The 18,640-nt window shown below is 40.5% G+C and overlaps 1 protein-coding gene across 9 annotated transcripts in view; it reads right to left on the reverse strand.

Moving 5' to 3' along the window:
- IL1RAPL2 (interleukin 1 receptor accessory protein like 2) overlaps positions 1-18,640 on the reverse strand; it is a 368,238-nt gene that overhangs the window by 175,697 nt on the left and 173,901 nt on the right. For 8 of the 9 annotated variants that reach the window (XM_065689759.1, XM_065689764.1, XM_065689758.1 and 5 more), the window contains one exon: positions 5,745-6,018. The exons of the other annotated variant lie outside the window; for it this stretch is intronic. In XM_065689759.1, the coding sequence (XP_065545831.1) occupies positions 5,745-6,018 (274 nt within the window). The remainder of the gene's footprint in view (positions 1-5,744; positions 6,019-18,640) is intronic. 9 annotated transcript variants of the gene reach the window in all.

An 18,640-nucleotide genomic window follows, 5' to 3' on the forward strand; every position in this document is an offset into this window, starting at 1 on the left:
TAAACACGGAGGGTGTCAGCAAAACAGAGGATGGATATTTTCTCTTTTAAAGCCATATAGAAGAAGAGTGAATGAGCAAAAATACACATATCACCAGGCAAAAGAAGCAAACCTTTGGTTTTTAGTAAATCTAAGTGTCAAAAGAACAGATAGAAGTGATTTCTCTCAATAAAGACAATGTCATCAAAATGATTTGCAGGAGCACCATCAGTTTTTAACACAATTTTAGATGGAAAAGATTCTACTTTCTTCTGCATTTTGATAATGCCAAAACACTGTAACTCAGTAAGTTAAATTTTATCATGAATCATACTGACTAAGTTGTATCTGCTCTAACGCTGTATTCAGGTATTGAATACCATATATCACAGGGATTTTGTTTGTACAGAATTTGGTTGCTTTCAAAGTGGGAAATGTCACATGCTTTTAATGAGTGACATTTATGTTAGTGTCATACAGAGCCTGGGAAGAATATGCCATGCTGAATCCATGCACTTTCTCAAAGTGTGAAATTTAGCTTCTTCTACAGATATGCCCGGGACAGTACAGTATGAAAGCTGGCCACACAGCAGTGTGTAAGTCTGACAGGTAACCATGAGATACATAATCCATCATCTGATAATTAAAGACCCTGCGCACTAGAAAGTATCATCTTTAGATCTTTTCAGGGAAAGTCTATGGGGAAAGAAAACATTTGCCTTTGAAGCATAGGGAAGGAGATATTCTATGACCAAACTGGAATTATAACACTGTATTCAAAGGGATTTGAGATACAAAATCACCTTTGACATAACAGTTGAGCACTGAATAAAGCCAAAGCACCTGAAAATGAAACATTCTTTAGTGAGAAGATAATTGCCATGGACAAAATGAATTTCTGTATTAAAACACACTGTAAGAACCATGAGAGATGGCTGCAGAGAAAGCAGCCAAACCCTACACATTTTCACATCATGATTTCGTCCAACTTTTCTGTTTGGTCTCTGTTGAGACCTGAAAAAACCTCTCCTTTCACTTGGAAGCCAGACTTTCAGCACTCAGAGAAGTGGTGCAACTTTTCCTGGGACGCTGTGTGCATACTGCAAGTCCAAGTTGTAGGCATTTGAAACAAGTTCCTCAGCTCTGCCTAAGACCCACAGAAGTGAGAACACAAAGGTTATGCTGCAAATGAAGTTTTACTGACAGGCCCTCCAGGCTGTCTAGGTCTGATTTTGATTTGCTGGTCATGTACTCCACACACATTCAGAAGCCAGAAGGCTTAGAATCTACTGTCAGGCTATTTTATTATTGCTCAGAAAGTAGTATCTCAGTATTTCATCAATGGCTAAGCAAAGGCTTGATTCTTCTGTGCATGTCCATAGCAGCGCTATTCTCCATTAAGAAATGTGCAGATAGAGACAAAGGAAGGGAAAAGAGATGCAGATTTCCTAACTTGGTTTGCTGGTAGTTCTCTGGCATCAAATGCTGGTATTAAAGATCCGCAGGCTTATTGCCTCATAGGCATTCAAGGCCCTCACTCCCTTGTTATTCTGTATCCTGCACAAAAATCGAGGCTCAGCTACATCAGCCAGTCTGGCAAACACAAACCTCTGCCTCCTGCTTTCCCTGCACCCCTGCAAGGCCCAGACTTTCTACCCTCCTGGTTCACATCACAGGAATTGAGTCATTTTATTTCACCAACAGTTAATTAACAGCAAACATACACTAATGTTTTACTGATCTTGCTTATAAAGCATTTATTCAGTACTTCAGTTTATTTTGGAGCTGGCCCAGTTAGAAGAAAGGGTTTCAGGAGAAGTCCCTGGCTGAGGGCAAAGGTGATGCTGAGCTTTGCTGAGATTTCTTTCCTGCCTCACCTTCCCTTTTTTCATCAGGTTAAGCAGGCCCAGTTCTTGTTCTCTACATTAGATTTTAACACAGAAAAACAACTGTATTTTTTAAGAGAGCAAAGTAGCACATGATCTTGCAAATGACTGTCTTACATACTCTGAACTTTTGGGCCACTTTTTGCATTTAGATCTGTTTAGTTCCCATGTTTGGTTTTGATGCTCTAATCTCTGAATCCTCCACTGAAGATACTTCAATTCAGAGTGCTGATGCAAAAATCCCAGAACACCAAACCTCTGTAACAGAAATGCTGACAGCTTTATCTGCAAGTAGCACTGACAGGTGCTGCAAAATTAACGGCATATCCGGGGCCTGTACTGTGAACAGACCTCCAGAACACAGCATTTCTGTATGTGGCAGTAAAGTCATGATATAAATGTCCCAACATTTATCTGGGATCTGCAGTGAAACACACATCCATCCATTAGTGAGAATCCCTTCTGGGCATCACTGGATCTAGCTGTAGTAATATCCCTGATTTGGCACAGAATAGACACCTGAGAACAAAGCAGATCCATGAAACTCACATGAACTAACACAGCTCAACTCTGCACTCTTTTAAAAGTCCCTGCAGAATCAGGACCCCTTACTATGTTACAGTTAACACTGGGGAAAAATACCACCTTTTGGGTGCATTTGAGTGTCAACCCAGTGTCAAAATGTGGGAAAAGAGAAGTAAGTTTTAATGCAACAGTAATTCCCTCCTATTATACCCCCCCCCCCCCCAACACACACACCTGCCTATGGAACAATGTCTAATTGGTTAATAAAGGAGAGGCAACATTTAAATTATGGTATTGAACCTCTTCAGCCTGGAGAAGCAATCTCTTTCACCAAGGCTGCTCTAATATTCCTTAATTTTATTCAGTATTACAGGTTCATTTACAGAGCAGACATTCTGATTATTGAAATGACAATTCTGTGTAAGAAAGAATTCACTGACACATTCAATTTTTACCCGTCTCCAAATCACTGTCAGATCAGCCTATCCTTCACCTGCTCACACACCCCCTTTTGAAGAAGCTTCAGAAAAATTCCCTCTAATTGCTTCAAAGATATTCATGCCTTGATCCTACAAGCACCTGTGAGCAACCAGAAAATGCAGCTTCTTAAAAAACAGGTTTGGGCTTTGGTTTGGTTCGGGTTTTTTTGATTTTTTTGGTGGTTTTTTTCTGGGTTTTGTGGGGGCTTTTTATTTTTTCAGAATTGCGAAGAACCTTTTCAACAAATTAGAAATTCAGAGAAAAGTGCAGTTAGACTTTTCCCCATAGAGTTTTTTTATTTGCCACATTTTGACTGAGAAAAAAGTAACAAGCTGGGGCAGAGTGCATTGGCATGGCTCCCACTGTCGACTGTGACATCTTTCATATATAACTTCCTAAAAACCCTTGGTGTTCAATTCCCTTCTATCCGAGATCTTCCCAGCTTAAGAGTGTGTCCTTCCTTTCAAGCCACAAACAGCTTCTTCACATCCAAGCATCTCCCTCCTTTATGCCCTTTTGTATAGACAAGGATGAATTGTAGACAGAACTGTTCAAAGACAAGAGACTTGAAGTGGCTGAACACAGCACACGCTAGACACTGAGACTGGCAAATGTGTGGTTTCACCCCTTGAGCAGCACAGGGAGCTGCACCAGGGCTTTCCACATCCTTGGAGAGTGGATAGAAAGACATCAATTTAGAACCGAATTGCTTCTGATTTCCTCTTAGAAAACCTTAATGAAAACCCCCTTGTTGAGAAAAACTTCAAAAGTTTTACATTTATCTTGAATCGAAAGCACCTTCCTTCCCAATATTTTTTCATTCATCTACCAAGACAAAAGTGTCCATGCGCCCCTAAACCCTTGCACCCTAATGGGCCACAGTCACCTCTTCATTTCCACTGCATTGAGTTCTCAGTCTCCATTCATTCCGTGTACAGAAGAAGGCATTTATAACAGAAATTGTTAATATTCCTAGAAAATAAAATCATATTCTAGAATTACTGCTCTCATTTGTGACCTCTTAAAACCTCACAGAGCAGGTGAGCCTGGTTAATGACTAAAATGCAAACATCTGCTTATCCCCCTCCAAAAAATGGATTAATAAACCAGAAATTACACAGTTAATGGTGTGGACAGTCTACCACAAAAGTGTGATCATAGTTTAGACAATTAGAGCTTGCCCTATTTTAATGATACTAAATCAATTACTATTGCTATTTCCTCAGCTAATTTAAGCCACCTATGATTTCATAAACAGTAACACCACGGATACATAACCAAATTTTTGGAAGAAAAAATGAATTCAGTAAAGAAAGAAATGCAGTATTTTATGAGTAACCACTATATACAATATTCTGCTCTCTGACATAAATCTGAAAAAGGCAGAATTATCCGTAATTATACAAATAAGTTCTAGCCAAAGCAGGAAGGCTGCAGAACTGACAAGGAAGATCTTAGTGCTGTGCAATGCCTTCTAAGAAGCATGTTGTACAGTTTTTATGTGAAAATGAGGAGAATACATGAATTATTTAAGAACTTGCCCATTTGTTACCTAAAACTACTTTGCCATGTAAATGAGCAGAGCTTTGAAATTTCCCAGAAAAAAGCATGTCCCAGAATTTGATCCAAGATCAATTCTTCATTGTTCAGATTATTCACGTTAAAAATTTCCAGAGTATTAAACCAGTAACTTGATTATCACAACAGTGACTTCTTACGAAAAAAAAGTACAGCTCCCTTGAAACATGTAAATCACTGTCTGCCCGTAACGTTTCAAATCAGAGTTCACATTATACCAGGCCTCTGACAGAGCAATTAATATAAGAATAATTAACTCTGAAGGCAGCAATACAGCCTTAATGGTCAGTTTGGTAGATGCATCCAGTATTTAAACTGGACCTTGGTCACCAGTACAACCAACCACAAACCACAGCACAATCTCTGATTTTAGCAGCATTCTTCAGGATCCAAATGGACTGAGGCAGCTGAGACAAGGCAGCAGGACTTAGCAGAGATGGAGAGAGAGCAAATTCTGGGCTCTGAACAGTGATGTTATTTTGCTGTGATATTTGATATTAAATTTGCAAACCAAAAAAAAAAAAATCATAGCTTCAGTATGGAGTCGCAGACAAGGATGAATCAAGCTTCATTCTCTAAAACCAGTTTAAACCCGAATCATATAAAGTATCTGTAATCTTTTAATTCAAAACTGGATCATTTAAAGAATATTTATTCATTCATTCTTAAGGAGTCTTGCTTTTTTATCTTCTCATTTTAGGCAGAGCTGACATCAACATCCACATGATGGAAATCACGAGCTCCAGCACATGCTTAATTTAAGGCTCATCCACAGTTCCAAAATACTTCTGAGACACGCATTTCAGTGCCTTATCAAACGAGGTCTGCTTAGATTTATTGCAAATCATAGCTGTATATTAAAATAAACATTTCTTCAAAACCAGACAGAGCTGTAACTCCCCATGGCCTAATCCCATCAGAATAATTCAAACCGTGTCTAACTCTTGAATAACACAGAGTGTTTGAAAAGGAGTATTACTTAACCAAAATACTCATGATTTAAGAAGTATCCAGTTCTGAAGGTTTATGGCAAATTGAGAATTTGCAAATGTTGGACTTAAAATAATAAAGTAATTAACTGAAAGCACATATTTAATTATAGCTATTGAAAGAGGTAACTATAGTTACTAGGGAAACTAATTTTGAGACAAAGAATTATATGACATACATAATTATGAGAATAAAAATAATGAGTATATATTAACTGGAAGAATATCTCAATCCTGAGAGCTAAATTTAAACATTTCTTTTAAAGCAAGCCAATCTATACATTCTTACATTTAACACAATACCCACCTTAGAACACAGGTGTAGAAACCACTGTCTTGCAACTCAACTGAGTGAAACCATATTGAATCTTCATCCTTGCTCATCCTAACTTCAGAAAATATAATGGGCTCTTCTAAATCTCCTTTGTTTTTGTACCACATAAGCCTAAGACCTGTGCTTTGGGCCATGCTATAATTAGTTCTGATATAGCTGTAGAAAAGGGCACATTTCACTCGGACTGGTTCACCTGCCAAAGCCATGTATGTCTTGAGATCCACTGACCAGTCAATGCAACCATCAACTGAAAGCAAAACAATAATAAAGAAAGATTAGAATCAGATATATTTTTTCAAGATAGTGAAAGGCAGCTTGTGAAATGCAATGCAGTTAATGAAAAGAACCTTTGCTTTATACCGATGTGAAAAACCTGAAGCAGCTTTAAGGCTCTTATTAAATTAGCAATTAAAGGGGTTTATGTACCTTTTTTAGTTACATGTAAATGCAATAACCAGCACGCACTGGGCCTACTCAGTTCCATTTCTTCAGAATATCATTACTTTCATTCCCCAAACACTAATTCTTTAATAAATAAACCAAGTGTTTTCACCTTAACTACTTGCTCCTGTAAACCAATTTTGAATTTTTTCTTTGTTGGAGGAAAATGTACATCGGCATCTGATCCCAATTTTGTCCCTTAAAACTTTTCCATCCATCTCGGCTAATTATGTTATGTAAAAAAAGACAAACCCAAACCAGATGAAACATTCATAATTTTCTTTTCTAAACAGTTTCACATAGCTTTTTTTTTTATTACAGCCTACTCAGGCTGCAGAGACAGGTATGATACACAACAGGATACTATCACAACATGCTAGCTATGCAATCAAGCTTTTACAGGAATTCTACAAGTATGAAAAGGGATCTTTTGATGTTCTGTTCAGAAAAAAACTTTAAAAATTAATTGATGTCAGCCAGTTTAAGAAAAGATTACTTCTCCCTACATTTTTTTTGATCCCGTTATTTTAAATCATCTTCATTACAGTATAATCCTAGTGCCTGCGTACGTATCAACAGGTAACTCCCCCTCACCCATCAGAGACCTTTTAATTCAATTATTTTTATTGCTGGAAAAACTCGAAGCCTGAAAACCAAGCATATAACCAAAGAAAAAGACTGTCAAGGCAGATCACCAACAGGCAAATACACCACCTACATTTATTAGACTTGATGAAATGTGTAGGGTTTAGAATTGACTGATCACATCCAGCTACATGTAAGTGGAACATCCTTACCCTTGATGCAGTTACCTCAAATTCAATCAAGTAACATTCAAGTTGCCTCTTCTTCATTTACAGTATCAATTCTCAAGCTCTAAGTGTATGTATCCTCATACACTCTGCATTTCATATACACCTTGAATAGCATTCACTCATTAAGTGATTTTTTTATTTACTTCCTAAACAAATGTAGTGAGCCAAAATTTCTATACGAGACAGTGTATCAGAGCCTTCTACTCTGCTTTTTTCAAGCTATGCTCTTTAGGCTGGTGTGAATTTACAATTAAGTAAGAGTGCAGAGCTTACAGCTGCAACACTGAACTCTCCAGATGGCTCATTCCTGTTGTTCTCCAGGACATACAGGTATTCTCAAAGGCACCCTTCCTCCTGTGCTTCAGTAAAGTCACAAAAGTCTAAGCAGGGGCATAAGCCAAAATAAATAGGGATGCTCAGAAACAGGAATTAGATCCAAACCAAATCAGCTGATCTAATTAATTCTGTCAATCTTCTGTCAATCTAATCCTGGCATGTCATCTAATGCTTTCGAACCTGTGCTGGTTCAGCAAAGTTAAACCACAGTAAAGAATGCCTGACATTCAAACACACATGGGAAGCTTGCAGGTCAAGAAGAACAGTGCCAGTTTTCCATTTATTTCACAGAGCAGTCACAATTAGGAAGAGCTACAGAGTTAGGTACTGACCCAATAATGAAATCTAGCTATGGAAGCTGAAAATGCCTCTGCTTCCAATAAAATTTCTGCCACAGCCACACCAAACAACTTGTCAAAGCACAGCGAACACTAAGCATCCTCCAGTGCTACTCAATCTGCTTAATCTTCCACTTGCATTTGAAAATTTCTTCTCCCTTTTAGTGTGCAATTCTCTACTATTTTCTTTCCCAAATTACAACTGCTGGAGTATAAAAGCACAGGGGAATAGGTAAAATACATTTGAATAGTAATTTACAACAAGGTCATTAGAGTGGGCAAACCCCACCTCCAGCAGGCCCACTGTGGAAAGTGAAGCTGCGGGACCACTGTACCCTGACCATGGCCAGCGCTCCGGTGGAGGCACCAGTATGATGCCTGGATCCCAGCACAGCATCTGCACCTCAAAAGAGTAAGAGAAAAGGATATTCATAGTACAGACCTTTTTCCCATTAACTGTATCCGAACGGAAGAATTTCAGCAGCTACTTGCAAGGCTGACCCCAAGCCACCGAGCGCAGCACACAGGGAAGGTGCAGGCAAACTGCCTGTGCATTCATTGCCCCTGCCTGCACTGCTACCCTCCCTGCATCACCCCAGTCTCCACGGCGTGCCAGGAGGTGGCCATTAGGGAGAGAAGAGTACATGGGCAACAGAGTAATTCATTATGGGGTTGATGACATCTGCGGAGGGGAGAAGTCTCAGGGAGCACCTTGACTAAATCTTAATTATTGAACAATGACTCATCAAACAGGAGATAACTTTTTCCCCTTGCTCTGTTTTTCTTGCTAAATACACAGTCAAGAATGTTTCCTCCTATGAAGCTGTAGAGGCTAAAATCTAGGTCAGGTTCCCTGCGCTCACGTGGAAGACGAATTTTTTCCTCTCGCTGTGCTGTCAGTCACTGGAGCATAAGCATTGTTAGATTCGTTTGGAGTATTCTCCAAGCTGTCGCTACAAATGACTGGAGCTGCTTAGGTGGAGTTTAGCACTCCATTATCCAGAACAAAGTTTGCTGTCATTTTGGTTGGCATGGCTCTCAATACATGATACGACCAGGGTGGTAAGAAGAGAAAAATAATGGATTACAGACAGGCACTTATATAATCAATGTATATACATCTTTTCTCTGCTACCCAATAATCAGCTAATGCTTACTAAGTGCTTGATCTAAAACCCATTCAACTACATCCTATCTATTGCAGGTGCACTTCAGACACTTTCAAGAAATACACCTATTTGAAATATTTTCTAAAATTTGTAGCATTGAGAGGATATGGAAAACACTGTCCCGTTTTTAGCCCATCTTCTTAAGGAAAAGAGGTTTGCCCATCTATCTGTCAGTCCCCACATCTCTCTTGACCCAACTGACTACATTCAATCCTATTTTGTAGAACATGAAAGTGCTTGGGTGCACAAAAACCCTGCATGGGTGCAGGGGGGTCCCTGCAGGCAGGGAAACGCAGGAGCAGTTCACCATGGTGAGGCCCTGCTGGGCCCTTCCCTACTATCTATCCAGGCTAATGCAACCTCAGGAAACACTGAATTGAAAATGAAGGTTTCAAAATCATGAAGCAAATTACAGATTAAGTTGTCTGACAATGAGGTAATGCACTTTTATGTTAGCAGTCACCGAGAGTGTGTACTGCAGCTCCTTCCCTCTTTCCTGATAATTTCCCATTATTCTTATTTTAAATAAATCTAGTTGTCTAGGGAGTCTAGATGCATTTTAACATGAACCACAATAATTTATGAGCAATTATAGAAGAGCACGTACATAGTCTCCAAGTAATTTGTCTTTCTGCTCGCTGTCATATAAATAATTTTCTGCATTGCGAATCTGCCTGTAATAATTTTTGTAGGGATCTGTCACCTACAGCAATTTATATCATGGCACTGTTGAACATGTTTGCCCACCTTGTTACCTGAAAATTTCATTTCAAATTGAATTCATCTACAAATAAATAATTAAAAATATAATACACTAGCTAACACATTAGATCTATTGCTCCACAAAGCAAGCAGTGCTTGTGACTGTAAATACATGGTCAGAAAAAGAAACAACCACCATTCCTCTGAAACAGGAGCTCTGTTTTTATTTATATGTTAGCCACAGAACAAAAGAGTCCAGGAACTGATACCCATCATGCTTGGGGTTGCAGAGACGTAAAAATGATAGATGCACTACATTAAGGAAGTCCAAAAAGGGATGCAAATTTTTTAGACTCTTAAAGGGGAGAAATCAGTTACAGCCCATGAATTTTTGTCAACTTCGTATTTTCAGATCTTGACTGTACAGCAAAGGGAGCACACCCTACATCTGAACAAACACAGTAATGCCTTTAATACCTTTGGCAGGACATCACCTTCACAAAGGGTCAGGGTGTTAGATCAGGTTCACCATACATAATCGGTTTCACGCCTCTGGCTTTCTGGCTGTGCTATGCTAATTCTGCTGCGGTGCTTGCAGACCTCTGCCAGCACCTCATCACAGCCCAGTGCTGCCATATGAGACCTGTCTGTCAGCTGAGCTCAGCACGTGGTCCCCAGCCACCCAGCCTCCTCCCAGAGCCCTTCTTTGCTTCTCGTACCGTGAGCCGAGGTGGGGAGCAGAGCTGCCTAAAAACTGACACCAACCACCATCTCCCACCCCAGTTTGTGATGCTTTAAATACTCCAATACTCGGAGACACATCTAGGGGTCAGAGAACACCTTTCAAACACAGCAATGTACTGATTGCTCTGTGCACAATTCAATCATGAATGCCACCTCCAAAGCAAGGCGAGATCTCTGCTTGTAGAGCTCCCTCAGCTTAGCTGGATGGTCAAAGGACAATCTTTGACCAACTAATAAGAACCCACTGTACAAAAAGACACCCAAGCAGGTATCTCTGACATGCAGAGCAAGTTCCCCAGTTTTACAGGGGAGAGGGAGAAGCCTACGCTGGTGATACTTTAGAAGGGAGTGCAGGGTGGCCTCCTCCAGGAGCCGTCCCAAACGGCAAGTAGGGAGGAAAGAAGGAAGGCCAGGTAAGGTGTTTGTGATGTTTCTTTTCTGGGAGTTACAATTTCACCCTTCTCTGTGCCAAGTGAACACTAGTTTTTAACCATGCTTGTATTTCAAACTGCATTTTGGAAAAAAAAATCAAATAGTTGTCCCCTGAGAGATACAGCAAATCAAGAAAATGTATGTTAGAGATGAAGATCACTTAGAAAACCTCCTTTGATCTTGAGAAAAAGAACAGGAAGTTTATCACGATTCAAGCTGGGTGAATTTTGCAATAGATCTCCTGCTACCCTGTTAACAACTTTAACTGAATAATTCATTTCTATCACAGTAACATGAAGATTCAGCAATCATCAACCAGGACTATTTTGCAGTAGAAATACAACATCTAAGAAGACGATCATGCACAGACTTCATAGTTTTTCTACTGCTCTGACCTCCATTTCCTGAATGCTTTCTACCAAGATTTAGACCCTGAAACTCCCTGGCAAAAAAGTTCAAGACATTCAAGATGTGTTAAAGTGTAAATATTCCAAAATTCCTAAATCAAATATGGGTAAGTGCAAAGAAACTTCATCAGATTTAGCAACACACGAATTATTTCCCAACTGTGGCTCATAAACAAGTAAAAATGCATTAACTTATTCTTACACACGGGCTGATTTTTTCCCAAAGTTTGATCAAAGCCTCAGAGTTCTATAAGACGGGCTGAAAGGTCTTTAAGACTCATATGTGCTTCTTGGGTTTGACCAGCTTTTCTTATGAACCACAGCTAAACAACCCAACTCAAATGTCAAATATTCCAGTCGAACACTCAATTTCCTCTGAGGTCAAACAAACTGTAAATGTATACTGCCAGAGGTCCAAATAACAACAGATTGCTCTGACCTGACTTACATATGCATATAGAGCCAGAAGCATCTTCGTCTTACATTGAAAATGCAAAAGAGAGAACATACTGGTAGATCACCAATCTGTAAAATTGTCCAGGGAAAGAAAAAACTCAGCTTGGATCCTGAACAAATTGTTAGTTTCCAGAAGTGATGGCATATTGATGAGGTTGAGACTTAGAAACTGTAATTGAAGAACAAAAGCACTAAAGCAGCATCAGTAGAAGCTACTGGACAGGGACATTTCATGCTGCAGCACATGTCAGAGCCAGCTTTTCAGGTGGCACCTTATCACAGGGATCCTCAGGAATACTTGCTGATGGAGAGAAGAGCAAATCACAGCTGGCAGGTTAGATTTTGCTGATGATGGGGACCTCTGAAACACATTCTGTGATGGAAAGGAGATCTCTGGTCTCGTCATGTTCTTTGCTACCTCTTCCAAGTCGGATGCTCCTGGAGACGCATGAACTTGAACTTGAAGTGAAGTGCCCTTCCAAAGCTGTGCTCTTTGCTTCAAGTGGATTGTTCTGCTGAGCACAGAGAAAAGCAAGAGGAGGGCACCAAAGCAACTGTTTAAAACGCAGCATATTTACCCTAAAAATGAGTGTTTGGTGACCTTGATCTCCTTATCACTTTAGTATCTGGCAGGTTTTTACAGAGTCTGTGTTGAAGTAAACAGTGCAGAAATTGCAACTTATAAAGTGGTTTAGTTTTACATATTCATGGTAATGCCCTGATTCTCCATGGCTGTCACCACGCTAGAAAACAACATATAAGGCACCTTGAGAATCAACAGCAGTAGAGCCAGGACATGAACAATGAAGGAATCCTACTTCATGGCTTTATGCTTTCATATATTTTGTGAAGTCCCAGGCATGGTTCAAGGAATGAGCCCCAGCTGGTCCTGCCTTCCCACTCCCTCCTGCACTGGGGTGGGCAGATTCGGAAGAGTTGTGGGAAAGTTCATCTACAGAGCTCCTGCCTCTGCCCAGCCTCTGCCTTTGCTCCCACAGAAATAAAGTCAAGCGGTGACCGGCAGCAAATAAGTCACCCGAAGAGTTAAATCTCTTTTCCTGTTTGTGGGTTTATAAATGAATCCCTGTTTCTTCAAAGTCAGCTGTGAAATAGCGTCACTAAATGAGCACATCTCCCTTTTTAGTTTTTCCCACTAGCAAGGGAACTTTATTATAGATAAGAAGCATTTTGCTCTAGATTAGAGTGGCCAGATCAGCTGATCAACATGACATTACTTCTGCTTCTTGGACTGAGTAAGTAACAAAACTTTACTGTAAATACTAGAATTTAAGTTCTACAAACAAACAACTGAGGCAGCCAACCACTCAGAGCAAACGCAGGTATGAATCCAACAAACTGTAAAAATCAGCTGTTTACCCAGCTCGGAAACCCATCACTATTTGTTTTTCACATAATACCCACCAAATGTAGTAAATAAAAACTGCTTTCTGAGCTCCAGAATGGGGGCAAATAGTTTTTCAAACATCTCCCACAATTAATATTGCCACTTTCATTAGCTCTTGGGATTCCTAATGAGGCCAGTGAATGATGGAAAAGCACAAAGAGACATTTCCCAGCATCTCTGACACTTCTTCAGTGCACAGAACTACCTTGAGACAAATAAGATACAAACCAAGAGGAATCAGTATCTAAAAATGGGAGAATAATAACTGATTTAAATAATGAGTAAAACAGACTGAAATGATTCCACTGCATTTACAAAGAAAAGATTTATCCTAAGAAGATTTTGGATAAGGAGCAACACACCAGAAATACACTGTATACCTGAAGGTATATGCAGTTAATATTTTAAGTGGTGTTGATGATACATGAGCTTTTTCAGGACAGTCTCTGAGATGGTTTTAAAATTCTCCAGCCGAGCACATGAGACATTCACGCACTGCTGTTTTTCAAGCCTTTAGTACCACGAAACTTTGGAAACAAAGCTGAATTCATTTCAGTAACTGATGAGTCTCTTTTCATTAGTTCCTCTGAAGAAAGCTACTGAAGGTAAAGCAAAATGAAACTAGATCCCAGGTCAGGTAGCTGCAGTCTCGAGTAATCACACAATTAGGAAACTCTATATCCACTGCTTGTTATTCCCAGCAGGGAATTGTAGGAGAGAGCTGTGAATAATAAGAGTATAAAATTAAAGAAAATGAAACCCTATTAATTTTCTGGCCCTGTTGGGGCAGAGGGACTGGCGCCCATGATTATTTTATTTTTCATCTGGTTTTCAAGTATGTGGACAGTTGGAATCGGGTTATCTGCTTTGAGGGCACAGTCCTCTTGAGTTTGGATTAGGTTAGGACGACAGACTCCCTGTTGAATACACCAGGCTAAATTCTTTTCTTCTACTGCCTGCAGAGGGGAATCCTTGAGTGACACAGGTCTGCTGCAAGGCTTCTTACTCCATCTCACTTGTGGCAGAGGAAGAGTGCTTGGCAGAGAAGGCAGCGAGGAGAAGAAGTCTCTGGGATAGAGACTAGGGATAGTACCATATCCACATAGGTGGGTATGAAGAAGAGCATAGGGATAGTACCGCACCACAAGAGGAATGCAAGACTCAGTCATTCCTGTGGATGAGCTACATGGTATTTGTGCAAGATTTAAATAATAATTCACTGGGATGCCTCAGGAGGGACACTGCAGTAGCCCAAATTCCCTGTTTACCATGGGCAACTCACCCCTGACCAATGTGCCTGCACAGCCACCCATGCCATCGTGCCAGACCTTTGAGCAGGAGCCCAGAATCTGGACCTCTGAAGACCTTTTCTAACATATGTGACTGAAATTATTCTGTCCTGCCACTGGCACAGCCCTGTCTCGTCACGATCTGCAGACACGTAAAGTGAGCCTTCCCCACCAGTGTCCACATCTGGCTGTGCACACTCCCTACTCATTAATCGTTGATTCTCTAGCTCACAAAGATGCAGTCAGTCCACCAGAGGATGACCAAATACTTTACAAATCTAGCTCCCTATCATAAAACACGTTTTGGGCTTCGGACATTAGCAAACTATATCATGAACAAGCACACTGCAATGTTAAAAGCAAAAAAGAAAAGAGAATGCTCATGAATAGAAAGGAACAAGCCAAGTTAATCTGAATTTACTTGCAACAAGTAACCAGCTTTGGCCATTTGCTTCGGCTCTACACATTCACCTTTGGACATCTAGACATACTTTCCATTTTACAATCCTATTGCCATTCCTCTGCTACTCTGACACACAAAATTTCAGCCGCAGTGAGCCAATTACCATTTCCACTTGCATGACAGGTGGACCTCTGTTTGAAAATGCTGTGACCCGTGCTCTAACCTAGGTTGGAATTCCTTCTCTCATTTTAATTCATTAGCTGCACATATGCAGCAGAATTTAAATAGGAAACTCTCCTCTCTGCAGAACACACAGAATTTCATTTCAGTAAAATGAACACTCACAAATCAACACAATATTTGCTTTTATAGGACAACCATGAATAGAAGTGTTAGACAGTTATTTGATTAAAATGTTTCTGCATCTGGTGAATTACAAAGTGCTTTCAAAATGAGACATTTTTAAACAGCAAACGTTGTTAAGGCTTTTGTTTCTATTTAAAATAAACAAACAGATTTATCCTTATTGCAAGCTATTATAATTACATGCAAGAAAGAAAAATGAAAGATGATTGAAAAACGAACTATTGCAAGAGCTACCTGTGTTACAGATGAGTCTCTGTAGGTAAAGCAGCAAGGGTAATGCACTGCCGTGCTCCGTAACACAGCGTTGCACCTTTGTTTAGGTACACCTCTACAGACAGGTTTTCTAAAACCTGCCTGTCACCATCTTGCACACTGCATCCACTGGCAGCTCCACACACCCCAGTAATGTATCTCCAGAGAAAACAAAGGCCATGGTTATGGACATGTGCACTCTCATTTCTCAAACACAGCCCGTGAAAGGGGGCTGTGCTGGCAGTCTCCTCTGTCAGATCCCCAGGAATCCCAACACACTTCCAGATTTGTTGTGAGCAGTGGAGCTGCTCAGGCCACTGTCACCAGCACTGTGACTCCTCTCGGTCCCTTCTTGGGGCTCTGCTCCAAGCCCTGGTGACGGCCCATTTTGTCATCAGCAGCACTGCAGCTCCCACATGGGCACATTCCCAGGGACTTCATCTGCTTTCCAGCCCTTATTCCAAGTCCTTACTCAGGAGACTCAGATCAGGGCCAATGGCTGACTGAAACTCCACAGAAACCAGCACCAGCACTGTTTCAAGCTGATGCAGAGCAGCAACTATTTCTCTTTAAATAAGAAACATTGCAAAGCAGACAGGACCCAAAACAGCCCAGTTTACAGCCTTTCCCTCATGCCTGCCTGTAACTTCATAAGCCAGAAACTGGTGGCAGGAACATTTCATTTATTAGTAAGCAGAAGAGACTAACTGCAAATACTTCATTACTAATACATCATTTGCTCAGGACAGCACAAAACAAACAGGTCTGTGATTTATTCATGGGCCTCCTGTCATCCTCAGCAGCCCTAACTCACTCTACAAAACATGCAGTTGCCCATGTTTCCCCAAACAGCACATGAGATGGAGAGATGTTTGAGCCCACGGCTAAGGCCGGGAAAAGACGGAGTTGGGGTCCAGGATGCAGGGAGTGGAAGACCCCTTGACACCTGAGGTCCTCCAGCAGAGACACCACCCTGCAGCCCCACCATCCATTGGTACATCATTATTAAACCATCACAGCTCAACACTAAAAGAAGACTCTGAAAAACCATCATAAAAGCCTCCACCTCAGGTAGTAATGACCAAAAAAATTACAGAACTGGAGTAGCTCACAGTGATTAGTGAAGACAGGACAGAAATAGGAAGCTGGGTAACTTTTTCTTCCATTCATCTTCTTCACCAAGAGGGTGCTTATTTCCAAGCATGGCTGCAGTTATCCCAATGAGTTTGAGATGTAAGGGCTCAGTGACCCAGGGATCCATCCCTGGTCCGGGCAGGCCAGCTGTTCCTGCTCCTCTCAGGGGCTTGGGGACGGCTCCTGGTTCTCAGCTTGGGGATGAGGCTCTCCTGCTTCCCGGTTCCCCATCCCTCCCTCACCACCCCTACTAAATGCAAGCTGAATTTAGCAAATAGTTTTCAGTGGGGAAGAGAGGGATGTGAGGATTAATTTTTACAGTGTTGTGAGTGGATGCATGCCCAATTAAAAATGTTCTATTTAATTCAACCCAGTCAATTTCATTCCTTTTTTGACATCAATATTTTTTTTTTTCAGTTCGGATACAGAAGTGTCATCTGTCCAGCTCTACATCTGAAGAAAGAGGAAAGCAACTCTTCCCAGCCAGAGGGGAAAAAGCACACAGGAGGTTTGCGTGACCTCAGGGTAAGGATTCTGGGCTACAGCCAGGGATGTGAAGCAAGAGCTCTCTGACAGTATAACACGTGTTTCTGGGGCACAAAACAAAAGCACTTTGAATCAGCTCTCATCAAGGTTAAAGAGGAATTTGATGGCAACAAATCAGCCTTGTTTTTCTAAGATACAAGGTCCAGCCTTAGAGATGTTGATGAACTCCCAAGGAGGCCAGTACATGCTACACAACATCTGCACCCTACAGCACTAGGTGCTGACACTCCTGTGAGCACGCCTCTTTTGGGAAAAAGGGTAAAACAGAGAAAGACTGTTAGAACCAAGGGTATGAATCAGAAATAAAGAGATGTAGACATCTTACAAACTGTATTAAGGGAATTGCTGATTGATGATAAGATTCTCCTAAACCATTACAAATCTCATTTTAATCTCTCTAAAGACTCATCTGATTTTACATAATTGAAAATAACTACTGCTTGTAATGTGTTAATTTTGATGTGCAGTGAATAACATGGTGCCAGAACCCTTCCAGCCAACCACTACTTCGAAAAGCTGTGCTAAGTTTTTAATCTCCAGACTTCCCAAGGCTGCAAGGACCTTCACAATACAATATTTTGCTACTGCTTAATACTAAATATTCCAAAGTATGTCATCGAAATGATGGGGTTTTTCCCTCTTCCTTGCAACTGATTAGCGTATCTTCAGTAAGAAAGATAAGCAAATACAACCTCATTAATGAGCTACAAACTTGAGATAACAAAAAGCATCACTATTAACCCAGTTGCTGTTAGACTGCTTCTCCATGTAGTAGCTTCCTGTTAGAAGAGACGAATCTACTTGGCAGGCATAAAGGACCCTGAACTTCTTTGCTTCTATTTGCATATATTCAAAAAGAGCCTTGGCACTCTAGAAAGCGCAGATAAAACACTTGAAGGATTGCAGGAATGACAGCAGTGTCCTGCTACACCCAAACCAACAGACATGGACAGAGGGACTGGGGTTATAACCTTGGGTCTCAAGAACATTCACAAACTTTCACTGCACATACATGCATATTCGAAAAGAACATGGTGCAGCAAAGGGTTACTTTCAACCTGGCTTTGCAAACTTTACATTAATTAGGAAAGGATTTCTCCAATGTTCGTGCACCTCCAAACTTTGTACTGGGAAGGACCATTCAGTTCTAAATGACAATTGCAGGCTGCATGCAAAAGATTCTTGAATTTCTGGTTCCCTAAACTACTGTTAACATTATTCCTGCCTACCTTGGGCTTTTAAATGGAATTACATGTAGCCTGCAGCTTCAAATCTAAATGAAAAATGTAGCTCCAGCTGAACCTTAGGAAAAAAAAGGCAAAAGTTAATGAGATTTAAATTAGTACCAGCCAAAGCCTTCCCTTAAAGCAAACATTATTGATTTTAAAGAGCTACCTAATGAAAAAGAATGGCACTCATTTAAGACTTTGCATGAGCTACATTAGAGATTCATTTATAATAATAAATAAGGATGTGCTTTACAGTGCAATGAATCAGCAAAATTTATGTACATATTTTTATGAGTTAACTACACGTTCCTTAAGCCTTTAATCACAGTTTTGGGTGAATTGTTTATGGTACTAAAGAAATTACAGTTTCTAAGGCTCAGACCATCAAAGGTAATTAAGTATCCA

This window comes from Lathamus discolor, chromosome 9, assembly GCF_037157495.1.
Source record: "Lathamus discolor isolate bLatDis1 chromosome 9, bLatDis1.hap1, whole genome shotgun sequence".
Taxonomy (NCBI): Eukaryota; Metazoa; Chordata; class Aves; order Psittaciformes; family Psittacidae; genus Lathamus; species Lathamus discolor.